At 42.8% G+C, this 14,280-nt stretch overlaps 1 protein-coding gene across 3 annotated transcripts in view; it reads left to right on the forward strand.

The window, feature by feature from the left end:
• Positions 1-14,280, forward strand: part of adamts18 (ADAM metallopeptidase with thrombospondin type 1 motif, 18) — a 66,731-nt gene that overhangs the window by 13,516 nt on the left and 38,935 nt on the right. For 2 of the 3 annotated variants that reach the window (XM_088991489.1, XM_088991490.1), the window contains 9 exons: positions 3,027-3,306; positions 3,526-3,740; positions 4,444-4,527; positions 4,854-5,013; positions 7,538-7,643; positions 9,762-9,899; positions 9,983-10,136; positions 13,589-13,684; positions 14,124-14,272. In XM_088991489.1, coding sequence (XP_088847615.1) covers positions 3,027-3,306; positions 3,526-3,740; positions 4,444-4,527; positions 4,854-5,013; positions 7,538-7,643; positions 9,762-9,899; positions 9,983-10,136; positions 13,589-13,684; positions 14,124-14,272 — 1,382 coding nt within the window. Of the gene's footprint in view, positions 1-3,026; positions 3,311-3,525; positions 3,741-4,443; positions 4,528-4,853; positions 5,014-7,537; positions 7,644-9,761; positions 9,900-9,982; positions 10,137-13,588; positions 13,685-14,123; positions 14,273-14,280 lie in introns of those variants that run through there. The other variant, XM_088991491.1, reaches the window with a different exon arrangement.

The raw sequence follows: 14,280 nt of genomic DNA on the forward strand, positions 1-14,280 counted from the left end.
TGATGCGGTTGTAAAAACTTCAGATGGGGATGAAGAGATGAGCAAAAGCGAAGGTGACTGATAAAAGCGTCCTGACCTCTCGTCTCTCTCTTTAGCGCTAAACTATTTCTATTTTAAGACTCCGCCGCATTGATTGGATGTCAACTTTTTGAATTCATGTTTGCTTAGCTTGATGCTATATACACTTTACCTTCAGATACAGTTATACCTCGCTTTACGAACCCCTTATGAACTTTTCAATTTACAAACGTTAAATTTATGAACATTTTATCTTGGTGTACGAACTATTTTTCGGGATAAACACGGAGCTGCCACAATGAGTGATGTGTCATTCCCGAACGAGCCCGTTCTCCTAACAAGAAAATGGCAGCCGACTCATTTTTGTCCTCTATTCCCCGCCCCCAGTTTTCGGTTAAAGCAACGTGATTGGTCAAGAACGCAGCAGTGAGGGGAGGTGGTTTAAACATTAAAGAGACAGGCAGACGACAGAGAGTGAGTGACAAAATGGATAGAAAACAGTGAAATTCAGACTCGTTTCAATTTTGATAGTTCAAAAGTAGGGTGTAGACTGCAAGGTTAAAATTCCCATCGATCAGGCTCCACAAATAACCCGCACAAGCCATCTGTACACTCGTTGCAAAAAGCGATCAACCCAGCCCAAACAGAACACAATTGATGATGAACTAGGTAAAATTATCGCAGAGAAATCACCTACGATGGATCATTCCTCAAGATCGTGAAAGAAGGTTACGTTCCTCATCAAGTGTTTAATGCTGATGAAACCGGACACTCCATTCCATCAAGCCATCAACGACCATCACAAAGGTAAATAAATCGACTTTATTAAATAGTACAGTTTATTTCTTTAATTATAATACCATAGCGCATACATAAAATAAGGTATATTTTGTGTAGTTTTAAGGCTTAGAAAATTAGAAAGTAGAAAATTATGTTTTATGATGACCTGGGAACGGATTATTCTCATTTTAATTGTTTCCTTTGGGAAATTAATTTTTGGGATACACACATTTCGCCTTAGACACTCTGCCTGGGAACCAATTAAGTTCATAAGCCCAGGTATCACTGTATTTCTATTTTAAGACTCCGCTGCCTTGATCGGATGTCAACTTTTTGAATTCATGTTCGCTACATGCTTAGCTTGATGCTATATACACTTTCCCTTCAAATATGTTGTCAGATATTTCATATTTCCTCTTTAGTCACTAAATCTGTCTGGAAAAGAACCTCGTTCATTCACAACGTGTGTGCGGGGCGGCTGTGCTGTCAAACCAGAGCGTGTCATCCATCCGCGTGAAATGTAGGCTAGCTAGAGGAAGTTTACGTTCCACACAAATTAGAACGACTCAGGCTCAAAGCGACCGCTCCGCAGCGGGCCCAGTCGTGTTTTGACAACACCAGCTTGTCTTTTGTCGGCTGTCTGTTTATTTTGCAACCTGCTCGTTGACTGTGTCAGACACACACACACACACACACACACACACACACACACACACACACACACACACACACACACACACACACACACACACACACACACACTTAGTTACCCAAACACGCTCACTCACACCAAGGTCAAAGGTCAGTGGGTCAGTGGGTTGATGTGTGTGTTTACGTCTTACAGTGTGTATTGGCAATTCTGATGGGAATTAGCGGCTATAGACAAAGAATTGCTGACCCAGCGATCCTAAAAATGTGACTAATTACTGAAAACAGAAGCACAGAGGCAAGCGTGTTGGACAAAGCGACGTGGCTTTGAAAAGATGTTTTTCTCAAGAATTAGATTTTTAATTTGAATTGTTTCCTGTTTTGACTTTTATTGAAAGCAATGAAATTATACTGAAAAAAATGGGTGCTTGCTTTTCCCTTCTGGGGTCTTCTGGGGTTCCCTTTATTTGTTCCCTACCACACTTTTTTTTTCCCGATGGTATTAACTCTTTGACTGCCAGATGATATGCAAAAATGTGTCCACTACAGTGCCAGGGTTTTTGTCATTTTCACTCAAATTACAGGACCCACGGAATATTGAATTTTAGGACTACATAAACATTCAATCCAGCATAAGAAACTTTAGACTCTCTTCTTTCATCAGAGACAAAGAGTTAATTCCTAAAGTATATGGGTCTGGAGTTATATGAGCTTGAAATGAGGGCGGCTGTCCAAAGTACAATGCAATACATGTTGGTTTATATAGCGGTTTAACAACAGTTGAAGTTGGAACAAAGCGCTAACATGGAAAAAAGGGAAATGCTGCCCCCTCGTGGAAGGGGAAAAACATTGCCAGTGCTTTATCGGCACCCCCTGCAAGAAAAACCAAAACCCGAACAAATTCGGGAATGGCGCTCAGCGTCATATTTTGAATTCCAGAATAAATTTGTGACTGAGTTAGCTTCTTGAAAGTTCAAAGGTGCAAGGTTCCATTCCGGCTCCGGACTTCTTGTGTGGAGTTTGCATTTTCCCTGCTGTGTGGGTTTTCTCTGGGTATTCTGTTTTTCTCCCAGTTTCTAAAAACAGGCAAGGCAGGTTCATGAAACGCTTTAAATTGATCCCTGGTGTGATTATGAGTCTGGATGATTGTTCGTCTAGGTCAGTGGTTCTTTAATCTTGTTGGAGGCACCGAGCCACACCAGTTAAATATGCTCATTCATCGAACCCTTCTTTCAATGACTGTGCCACTAACTGTAGACTTCACTGAGGGGTGGACCTCTGAGGTGGAGGTACCTCCCAACCCTTGAGACTGACTCACCGAACCCCGAGGGTTCGATCCAACCCAGTTTAAGAACCACTGGTCTAGGTGCGCACTGCGATTGGTTGACAACAGGTGTTCCCCACCTACTGCCCCAAAACAGCGAGTATAGACTCCAGCACACCTCGTAACCATGAGGACAAGAGGACCAAAAAATGGACAAATGGATGGAATGGTTCTTCTCAAGTTATCTGTTTGTTTAGATCATCAATGAATTTATAGATAGAGGTCAGTGTAACTGTTCGTTGTATCTGTCTCCCAGTCAGGTCTGATTCGCGTGTCTGAGCACGAGTACTTGATCTCGCCCCTGCCTCATCATCTGGCCCAACGTCATAACTACAGTGTACCTGAAGGTCACCAGCCGCACGTCGTCTACAAACGCTCCATCGAACATGTGATCCACCAACCAAACAGCGAGATGTCGAGACTCGGAACACCTACACAACACCATGACCAAAACCTACACCAGCACCATCCTCAAGACCAGGATGACCAAAACGGGCACACAGAAAGGCAGCATTTCTGTGGGCGCCGCAAGCAATGTATGTAAGGGAACTTCATTTCCTTCTACTTGTAAATGTTGTTTAAGTACCATTGTGTATAGCCAAGCATGATGTTTCTGTCTTGCCATTATACATAAATTATCCCTAAAAAGGGAAGACAATAATGCTGCAGTGCACTTTGTGTAGAATAAAAACAAAAATGGACAACTACAAATAATCTTGTGGCTGATTGGACCACAATACTTCTCATATCCATAGATACTCCCAAGCCTCCCACCGAGGATCCTTTCCTGATGCCAGATGAGTATGAAATGAACGACGACGAGGGTCCAGGAAGGCCCAGGCGGTCCCCGATTGACTCCAACCAAGTTGGAGGACTGAACGTGGAAACCCTGGTGGTTGCGGACAGGAAGATGCTGGAGAAACATGGCCGGGAGAACGTCACCACCTATGTCCTCACCGTCATGAACATGGTCAGAATCACTTACTCATCCGTTCTTTTGAGACCATGGCTATTTCTTCTGATTCACTGTCCTGCCTGGCTTAGATTGACAGAAAATGACCAAGTAGTTTGTTAACATATTTCTTCCCGTCATGGGACCATTGACTTTGGTGAATTTTACCTTTGACAGAACATCATTTAATCTCAAGGTAGAATCAGATACAAAGAATGCCAACCGTTATTCCCCTGTAGCTATTTTTCCCTCATAGTCCTGCCTGGCCTAGATTGACAGAAAAGCAGGAAAATGACCAAGTAGTTTGTTTTCTTCCCACCATAGGACCACCGACTTTGGTGGATTTTGCCATTGACAGAATGTCATTTAATGTTAAAGTCAGACCCAGATCTGATTCTAATTCTGATTCTGAGAATGCCAACCGTTTCTCCTCCAATGGTGGGACAGTACCATTCTCAAGCTCTGCCCTACATATTAAAAAAAAAGTAGTTTTGTAGCGCTTTCAGTGGCGCCGGTGCCTTCTTACCATTTTTCCAAATGCAGCACTCGTTCAGTGCATGAATGACAAAGACTTTCCAGATTTTCATCTATGGTTGTGTTGGGTGTATTGGGCTGTGACGACATGCAACCAAGCACACACAGGGTGGTAACTGATTTCAGGGTTGGCTCATTTGTTGAGTTAACAGCCACTTTTAGTGCTCTTTTTTCCCACCCCCTTCAGGTTTCCAGTCTGTTCAAAGACGGCACCATTGGGACAGACATCAACATTGTGGTAGTTAGCTTATTGCTACTGGAACAGGACCCGGTGAGTGCACTGGCTGGTTATACAGTATACAGTAATTGTAGGCTCCGGGACCAAACCCTGCTGTGAATGGCTTAAATAAGGGATCACCAATGTGGTGCTTGCAGGCACCAGGTAGCTCGTGGGCCTGTTGAAAAACAAAAACGGTGATGGGACAGTTGTGATTTCCCAAGAATGTTGAAGAAGTAGTAATTATTTGGAAAGGTGAATATTGGCGGATATTTAACAAAGGAAACTAGATAGCTAGTAAGCGAGTAAGCTAGCTAGCGAGTTAGCGCGCTAGCGAGTTTGTTTCAAGATTCAACTCATGTATCTCTGCTCAACAACAGTTTGGACTGACCATCAATCATCATGCCGACCAGTCGCTCAACAGCTTCTGTCAGTGGCAATCAGGTCTGGTGGGCAAAAGCGGCAAGCGGCACGACCACGCTATCCTACTTACCGGGCTGGACATCTGCTCCTGGAAGAACGAGCCCTGCGACACTCTGGGTAAGGCAACCAGCCAAGCCCAACTTCCCGTTCTCCGTTCTTCGGTTTGTCTCCACCCCTGAAGGCCTCGACCACTTTCTGCTGGTCTGGAAACATGAGGTTGTTAGGTTTGGTTGCCACAAGCGAGTTGCTGACTCGCCCCTGTTGACAGGCGGAAAGAGGATTCCCACCCGTGCTTCACACTTATAAAGTTTGAATTTGAAATGTCGCATGTTCAAGAGTTGACGAGTGCTCGCCGTTTTAATGACATACATTTTTTTACATACAGTTTAATGGTTTCCATCCATCCTTCCTTGCACTCCACTTTTTCTTTATTAGGGTCGTGGTTGTACTGGATCCTCTCCCAGTTGGCTTTGGGTGAGGCGACAAGGTACACACCCTGGATTGGATACTATCCAATCACAGCAGTTAGGGTTTCCAGTTATTCAACTCGCCATTCGGTTTAGACTTTCAAGTCAGGGTTGGTTTCAAATTAGGTTTAAGCAAAAAAAAAAAGGAATAACAGGAAAAAAATTATACTCACTTGATGTGCTTCTTGCGTCTTTATTTAATGTACGACCTCTCTTAATAATAATACTACATTTCATTTTAAGCGCCTTTCAAAGCTCTCAGGGACACTTTACAGTCACAGACAAGCATTGGTATAATAATAAATAAAATACAATCACAAATAGAATCCAATAAATAAAATACAATTATAAATAGAAACAAGAGAGAGAGCTACACGGAAAATGTGATTTTAAATAGGTGGGTTTTGAGATGGCATTTGAAGGTGGGAAGAGAATCGATGTTACGAATGTTGGGAGGAAGTGAGTTCCAGAGTTTGGGGGCAGAGCAGCTGAAAGCCCTGTCCCCATCGTGCTGAGACGGGCAGGGGAGTCATACAGAGGTGGAGGGAGGAAGAGGATCTGACGGAACGAGAGGGAATAGAAATTTGAAGAAGGTCAGATAGGTAAGTGGGGGCAAGGTTATGGATAGCTTGAAATGTATAAAGAAGAATTTTAAAGTTAATTCTATCTTTGAGTGGGAGCCAGTGGAGCTCTTGGAGGACGGGGGTGATGTGGTGAAAGGATGAGGTTCTGGTGATGATGCGGGCTGAAGAATTCTGGACGAGTTGAAGTTTGTCGAGAAGTTTCTGAGGGACACCAAGGAGAAGTGAATTGCAATAGTCAAACTGGGAGGTGACAATACTTTGAACGAGGATAGCAGTGGTGATAGAGGGGTGAAGACGATTGATATCGCGTAGGTGGAAGGACGCAGATTATTTATATGGGAGTGGAAAGATAGGGCCTTGGTAGATGTTTCACGAATCTGGCATGGCATCAAGTGCCACTCAGTCGCTACCAGACCAGGATTTAGTCCTTTTTGAGTTTTATTTATTGCCTTACCACCTAGAGACGGATGGATTGACGAATGAAGTGACCTTGGGTAATTGCTGGAAAGTCTGAACCGTCCTACACAGGGAGTCTCCCATGTCTACTTTGGAAGTCATTTGGGTTCAGACTGCGGTCCGAGTCACATTTTCATTCCTGTTATTTTGGTTTGGATCGAACTAAAAAGTCTCGACTGACTCATCAAGGTGGATGGAGAAGTGCCCCTTGAGGAACACGCATGTTTAACTTTGACCACCAATCACCATAAAAACCAATTTATCCAGATCTTAAAGGACAACCGACACCAACGGACAAGTTGTGTCCATAATTTGTAAAATCACTTCAAATGACTTCTACTGAGCGCATTTTACAAAGATTCCACCACATATAGCTATATTTTACGTTTTAAGACTCATGCTGAATATTCAGGAAGTCTTGTTTTCGAGTTGATGACGATGCCTGACGTGACATCACGTCAGGAACGCCCCTGACCGAGAAAGCGACACACAATGCATTTTGGGTACTTTGTTTGGTCTGAAAACATCATGTTGATCCAAGTTGATGGCGAAATTAGAAGGAAAAACACATACATAACGAGATGGTGAATCGTTGTGTGTTGCACCAAGACTACTATTTGATACTAGTTGACACAAATTCCCCGCAGACAAATCAGCCCATTTCCAACGGAGCTTGTGTGCCACCTTGTGCATTTTCTAGGAGCATTGGAGTCCTGATGGCTCGAATTGATACGGAAGGACTTCTTTAATCGATTGCAAACATTTATGCTTTCCTCTTCAGAACTATTTGAATCATATTTATAACTGGATGAGTAACAAGAAAGCATCTTCTCCGAATCTGAACTCTCTGAAGCCATTGTTTTGTGTCTGGAGTATCCTGGCGTGACGTCACGAACAAGGGGGCGGTACCTTTCTGAGGTCATTTTGAAGCAGTTTTGGGACACTTTAAGTCATTTTTCTTGGTGTTTTTCATTTGACTAAAAATATCAGCCTGCACGTTTTGGGTATTTTAGACGATATAAAATGTTTTTCTGATGTTAGTTAGGAAACAAACAAATGGTGTTGGTTATCTACCCTTTAAATTGATCCTCCTTTTTTCTTTGTCTTCATTCCGAGTTATTCTTCCACCCTTAGGTTTTGCACCGATTAGCGGCATGTGCAGCAAGTACAGAAGCTGCACCATCAACGAGGACACAGGACTGGGCCTGGCATTCACCATCGCTCACGAATCCGGACACAAGTATGTCCGTCGTTCCTCACAGTCACCACGTTGAAACAACCAAGTGGCAGAAATTGCAATCGTAAACTGGAAGCAGATGAAGCCTCCGTGTTATCGACCAAAAAGGGGCCTCAAACATTACACGCATAGACAAAAGCCCGCTTTGACCTGCCAACATTATGTCCAAATTCGACTGCTGGGGAGAATAGCCCGGGGCGGACGCCGCTCTGTTTGTGTTTGCGTTTCCATCGAGATGTAAGTTTGATTGGTTGAATTGACATTGTTTTGTTATTTTTCTATTTTTTTTAAGTTTATATGGTTAAACTCGCCTGCCTGCCTGGCACTCGCCCAACACAAACCATGGACGTGTTTTCTCCTGCTCTTCACCCGACTGCTTCAGTGTCAAAAATACACGAAAGCATGTTGAGTCCTGAGATAAATTGGGGAAGAAACGCAACATTGTAATACAACAAATATAGCGAATACTCACGAGGTATCAAGACGAGCTTGAGTGGAATCCTACCCCTCATTTTTTAATGCCTATATTAGCAGGTCTGTGGAGGCTCTCAGTCGTACAGAAGTGGTCCATCGAGGAAAAGATTTATTCAGCCATCATCTGTACTTCTTTGAAGGTGTTGGACATTTCCCTCTGAACTGAAGCGCTTCGTCAGCGAACTGAAGTTGTGCTGGTAACTCCGACATTAAACATATCCCTAATGGACAGAGGTGGCAGTGCCAGATCTCGGCTCTGATAGGTCCTTGCTCTAAGGTTGGGGGAGCATTAGCCAATCTGCTTACCTCTTTTGTTCAGTTGGATTACCTCTAATGTTCTATCCCTGAGTCTGATTGCCTTATTAGCTCTGGTATAACTTCATTAGCGTTAGAGTTACCAGCAAAACTTTAGTTCGCTGACAAAGCTCTTCGGATGAGGATTGAAATGTCCGACACCTTCAAAGAAGTACAGATGACAGCTGAAGAAACATTTTCCTCGACATATTAGAAGGTGAGAACCTGAAAACAATTTCAAATGACATATTTTTCCATTCACTTCAAAAGCCAAATTTAAAACTCATACTGAGACTTAAAGAACAACCGACACCGCCGGACAAGTTGTGTCCAAAATTTGTAAAATCACTTCAAATGATTTCTACTGAGCCTATTTTACAAAGATTCCACGGAATATTCAGGAAGTCTTGTTTTCGAGTTGATGACAATGCCTGACGTGACGTCACATCTGGAACACCCCTGACCGTGAAAACGACACACAATGCATTTTGGGTACTTTGGTCTGAAAACTTTGTGTTGATCCGTGTTGATGGTGAAATTAGAAGGAGAACCCATAAATAACGCGACGGTGAATTCTTGTGTGTTGCACCAAGACTACTATTTGATACTAGTTGACACAAATTCCCAGCAGACAAATCAGTCCATTTCCAACGGAGCTTGGGTGCCATCTTGTGCATTTTCTGGGTGTTACATTTCTGTCCAGATGCCTCAAAATGACACGGAATAACTTCTTTAATCGATTGCAAACATTTATGCTTTCCTCTTCAGAACTATTTGAATCATATTCATAACTAGATGAGTAACAAGAAAGCATCTTCTCTGAATCTGAAGCCATTGTTTTGATTCTAGAGCAAGGCGAAGACGTCCTGGCGTGACGTCACGAACAAGGCGGCGGGACCTTCTGAAACTGGCCACTTCCGGTTTCAATTTAAAGTCGTTTTTGGACACTTTAAGTCATTTTTATTGTTGTTCTGCATTTGACTAAAAAATATCAGCCTGCGTATTTTGGGTATTTTAGATGCTATAAAACGTTTTTCTGATGTCAGTTAGGAAACCAAAAAATGGTGTTGTTGTCCTTTAACACTCTATTAGTTCAAAACCTTCATTTGAAACCCAATTTTTTTCTGGAAAATGTCATATATATAAACTATAAAAATGTGCTTGAAACCACAACATGAAACATCGTCCATTTTTTTTTAAACCGAACCCTGTCTTGAATACTCTCATCTGCTAGAATCCCTAACTTGGAACCTCCATTTAAAATCGCTACCCTACCTTGAAACCCTAATTTAAATCCAGAATTAAAACCCCAACGTCAAACCCTATCTTGACACTCATTTCTTTTTGCTTCAGTTTCGGGATGATACATGACGGCGAAGGCAACCCCTGTCGCAAAACCGAAGGCAACATTATGTCCCCCACCCTCGCCGGTAATAACGGGGTCTTCTCTTGGTCCATCTGCAGCCGTCAGTACCTCAGCCGCTTCCTTGGGTAAATGCTTCATTGCCATTCTACCATTTGCTTGGATGGTTTTGTTGATTGTAATTGTGATGCCCGATGGCCCATCCACCTAGAACCACTCAGGCGTCCTGTTTGGTGGACGAACCCAAGCAGATTGGTCAATACAAATATCCAGAGAAGCTTCCTGGTCAGCTGTACGATGGTGACACGCAGTGCAAGTGGCAATTTGGCTCCAAGGCAAAGTTGTGCCGCCTTGACTTTGTTAAGGTAAGCTCGTAAAGATGTTTTTCAACGTATGTGGACGTCTCGTCATTTTTCTACTCGTCATCTAAAATGGTGATTTTGTGTTTTTTTTTTCATCAACAACCTCTCATCAGTAAAGTACTCATACAGTGATACCTCGGTTTCCGAACCCCTTGGTTTACGAACTTTTCAGTTTACGAACATTAAATTTACGACAATTTTACCTTGGCATACGAACGTTTTTCATACACGGAGCTGCCTCAATGAGTGATGTGTCTTTCGCGAACGAGCCCGTTCTTCTAACAACAAAATGGCATCCGACTGTTTTGGTCCTCTATTCCCCGCCCCCAGTCTTCGGTTAAAGCCACGTGATTGGTCAAGAACGCAGCAGTGAGGGGAGGTGGTTTAAACATTGACAGAGACAGCAGACAACAATGAGAGAGTTTCAACTTTGATAGTCCAAAGGCAGAGTGTAGACTGCAAGGTTAAAATATCCCATCAATCAGGCTCCACAAACAACCCGCACAAGCCATCTGTACACTTGATGCAAAAAGCGATCAACCCAGCTAAACAGAACACAATTGATGAGGAACAAGGTAAAATTATGGCAGAGAAAACACCAACAAGGGATCATTCCTCACGATGGTGAAAGAAGAAGGCTATGTTCTTCATCAAGTGTTTAATGCTGATGAAAGCGGCCATTCCATCAAGCCATCAATGACCATCACAAAGGTAAATAAAACGACTTTATTATACTGTACAGTTTATTTCTTCAATTATAATACCGTAGCACATTTGTTCTGCATAAAATAAGGTATATTTTGTGTTATTTTAAGGCTTAGAAAATTAGGCTTATTCTCATTATAATGGTTTCCTATGGGAAATTAATTTTTGGGATACACACTTTTCACCTTACACACTCTGTCTGGGAACCAATTAAGTTCGTAAGTCAAGGTATCACTGTATCTGTACTGACTCAAAGCTGTTTGATGATATTTGGGTCTGGAGTAAGATTCTACACCAGTGGTTCTTAAACTGGGTTCGATTGAACCCTAGTGGTTCGTTCGGTTAGTCGGTCTCAGGGGTTCGGTGGATCGTCTACCGGAGAGTTCTACCCCTCAGTCTAATCTGCAGTTAGCGGGCACAGTCATTGTAAGAAGGGTTCGATGAATGAGCATATGAAACTGGTGTGGTTCGGTACCTCCAATAAGATTAAGAACCACTGGTCATGGCTCTCCTCTTGTATTCTCCTCTTGTATTCCTTGAGACAAATCTTTTGAACTTCCCCTCAAGTCTTTCCCACACTGCCCTCACTGTTTTGCATTGCTTGAAAAAAAACAACATCTACAGAAGAGTCCTGGACCTCTTATGGACCGGAACTTCCCACATCAACGAGTCTTTGATACCACTAGAAAACCCCAATAATGATTACCTTGTCCAAGTATTGTTGTCCTCATAACGTCCGAGATGTCCTACTAAATGGGTACTTTATTAATTGCCCTGATCTTTGCCAAAACAGCGTAGGAACCCCATGTGTCTGACTCCCATTTTGAATTGCCTCAATGGGCAGAGCCCTTCGACGCCATTCGAGCTCTGTGGGCGAGGTGAAGTCTTTATGTTTGCCGTTATTCACATGGAAATGCTCCTAGGGTCTCTGACCGCTGGGAAATAGACTTAGACAAATGCTATAGCTAGCGGATTAACGCACACCGCTTCATTGGGGCTATTGGAGGCCGTTTCACGGGGTGTTGACGAGATCGTGACCTGTTTGAAGAGGGTTTCTTTCTTGACAATGGGGGACGGCTAGGTGAAAACTATAAAAAACGATTTGCTTTTTGTGTGATGCATCAGCGACTTTGATGCTAACCCTTGCTTGAAAGTAAAATGTGGATTTGAACTTTGACTCTAACTTTATACTCTCAACCTATTTTGAAAACCTCAATTTGAAACCCTTATCTTAGCTTGAGATGCTGATTGGAAGCGCGAATCAGTTTTTAAAACCTTTAGAAGAGGCTGCACAAACCCGGGTTAGATGGAGGACTCTGATTGGCTGTGGCGATCCCTTTTATGGGGACCTGGGAACGGATTATTCTTATTTCAATGGTTTCCTATGGGAAATTATTTTTTGGGATACACACTTTTCGCCTTACATACTCTGTCTGGGAAGCAATTATGTTCGTAAGCCAAGGTATCACTATACAACCCAAGCTCAAAACCCTGATTTGAAAGCCTAACTCTTTCTGTAAGGCTCATTCACCCCCGGGCCTTCCGTCCCGGCCAGCATCGGCAGCCAGTCTCCCGATGCGAGGCTCACCCTCTGTGCTCACTCTCTCGTTCCGTTTCTGTATTGTTGGCTCAGATGACACACATAATTAGAGGCGGTTTCATTAAAGAAGTGCGCTGATTCGGTTTGACGTGCAGGCTTTTTTTCTTAGGGGAGGCTCATTGTCGGGCTTATGGTGCAGGGGTCCACCACGGGCCCCGACAATGAGCCTCCCTTCTGACGCTGGCTGAGGAGCAGCTGATGCTCACTCAGCAGTGGTGGTATGTAATGAAGTAGAACTAACTTTTTTTTTTTGGTATATGTTCTTTCTTTATAATAATAATAATAATAATAATAATAATAATAATAATAATAATAATAACAAGATGATTTTCATTCACTGCCAGACGATGTGCAAAAATGTGTCCACTCCAGTGCCAGGGTTTTTGTCATTTTCACTTGCATTCCAGGAACCACTGACTATTGAGTTTTAGGACTACAATGACCTTGAGTTTTGAAAAGCGCTTATAAATGAAATATATTATTATTATTATTATTATTAGATATCTAGCTCGCTAGCTGCCTTACTATTAGCTATCTATCCAGCTAGCTACATATCTATTAGCTATGTGTAGGCTAGCTGGCTGATTATCTGCTATTTGTTAGCTATCTAGCTAGCTGGTTGGCTATCTATTAGCTATCTATCCAGCTGGCTGGCTATCTATTAACTGTCTAGCTACTCAGTGTATTCTATTATACTCATCTATAAGATGAAAGAGGAGAGAATCAAATTGTCCTTTTCACCAGTGGATCAGTGACGTCATGGTGAAATGTGCACATCTGCGACAAGCTAAATGTTGAAAGCAAACATGAAGCTGTAGCATCCATTGACCAAAAGAGATTGTCTCACATCTCCTGTCCCACGTCAATCCGCTTCAATTCCAAGCCGCAGACTGTCCAAAAGCACCCACCTCTCCGTTGAACAAAGCAGAGCTGTGAAAATGCTGCCGATTGTAGGCGCAAAAAAAGGACAATGGCCCCAGAGCTAGGCAGTCATGACTGTCAAAAAGAAATCTTCACTCAGTGTAATTCCTAATGGACGACGGCGCCTTGGATGCAACATTTTTTGTTAAAAATAGTCAAATAGTCATGGTAAACTATATTTCACCGCATCCAGAGTCTATGTTGCGTTTGTGTGTCTCTCATCTGGTAGGACATCTGCAAGTCGCTGTGGTGTCACCGCATGGGCCACCGATGTGAGACCAAGTTCATGCCTGCCGCTGAAGGCACCAGCTGCGGCCCTGACATGGTGAATAGATGTGCTCTATAAACTTTTCACTGTTTTTATCTGGGCCTGATTGCACAAATATTTATTTATTTATTTATTACAATGAATTTTTTCATAATGTAACTATTTTGACTTCTGAAATTGGAATACAGTAAAGTCTCGTTATATCAATATCAGATATATCGATAGTCCCGGTTATATCGATACTATTTCTATGCACGCACGGAGAAAATTACATGCAAACAGGGTCGGATATATCGATAGTCCCGGTTATATCGATATTTTTTCGGACTCCCTTGAATATCGATATAACGAGACTTTACTGTATTTAATTCATTATAATGCTGTGATGGGAAATTTAATTTACACCCCATGATATCCCAATTTTGTTTTTATACACAGACAAAATGGAGACATCATGGGAATAAAAAATTGACTGATTTGTCTTGTCTTTTGTCAGTGGTGTTGGCGTGGCCAGTGTGTGAAATATGGGGAGCACGGCCCCAAGGCGATCCACGGCCAATGGTCGCCATGGTCCCAATGGTCGGAATGTTCAAGGACGTGCGGAGGTGGCGTCATGTACAGAGAGCGCTCCTGCACTAGTCCGCGGTAAGCAC

Source organism: Hippocampus bargibanti, linkage group LG03 (assembly GCF_051943395.1).
Source record: "Hippocampus bargibanti isolate YZ-2025 linkage group LG03, ASM5194339v1, whole genome shotgun sequence".
Lineage (NCBI taxonomy): Eukaryota > Metazoa > Chordata > Actinopteri > Syngnathiformes > Syngnathidae > Hippocampus > Hippocampus bargibanti.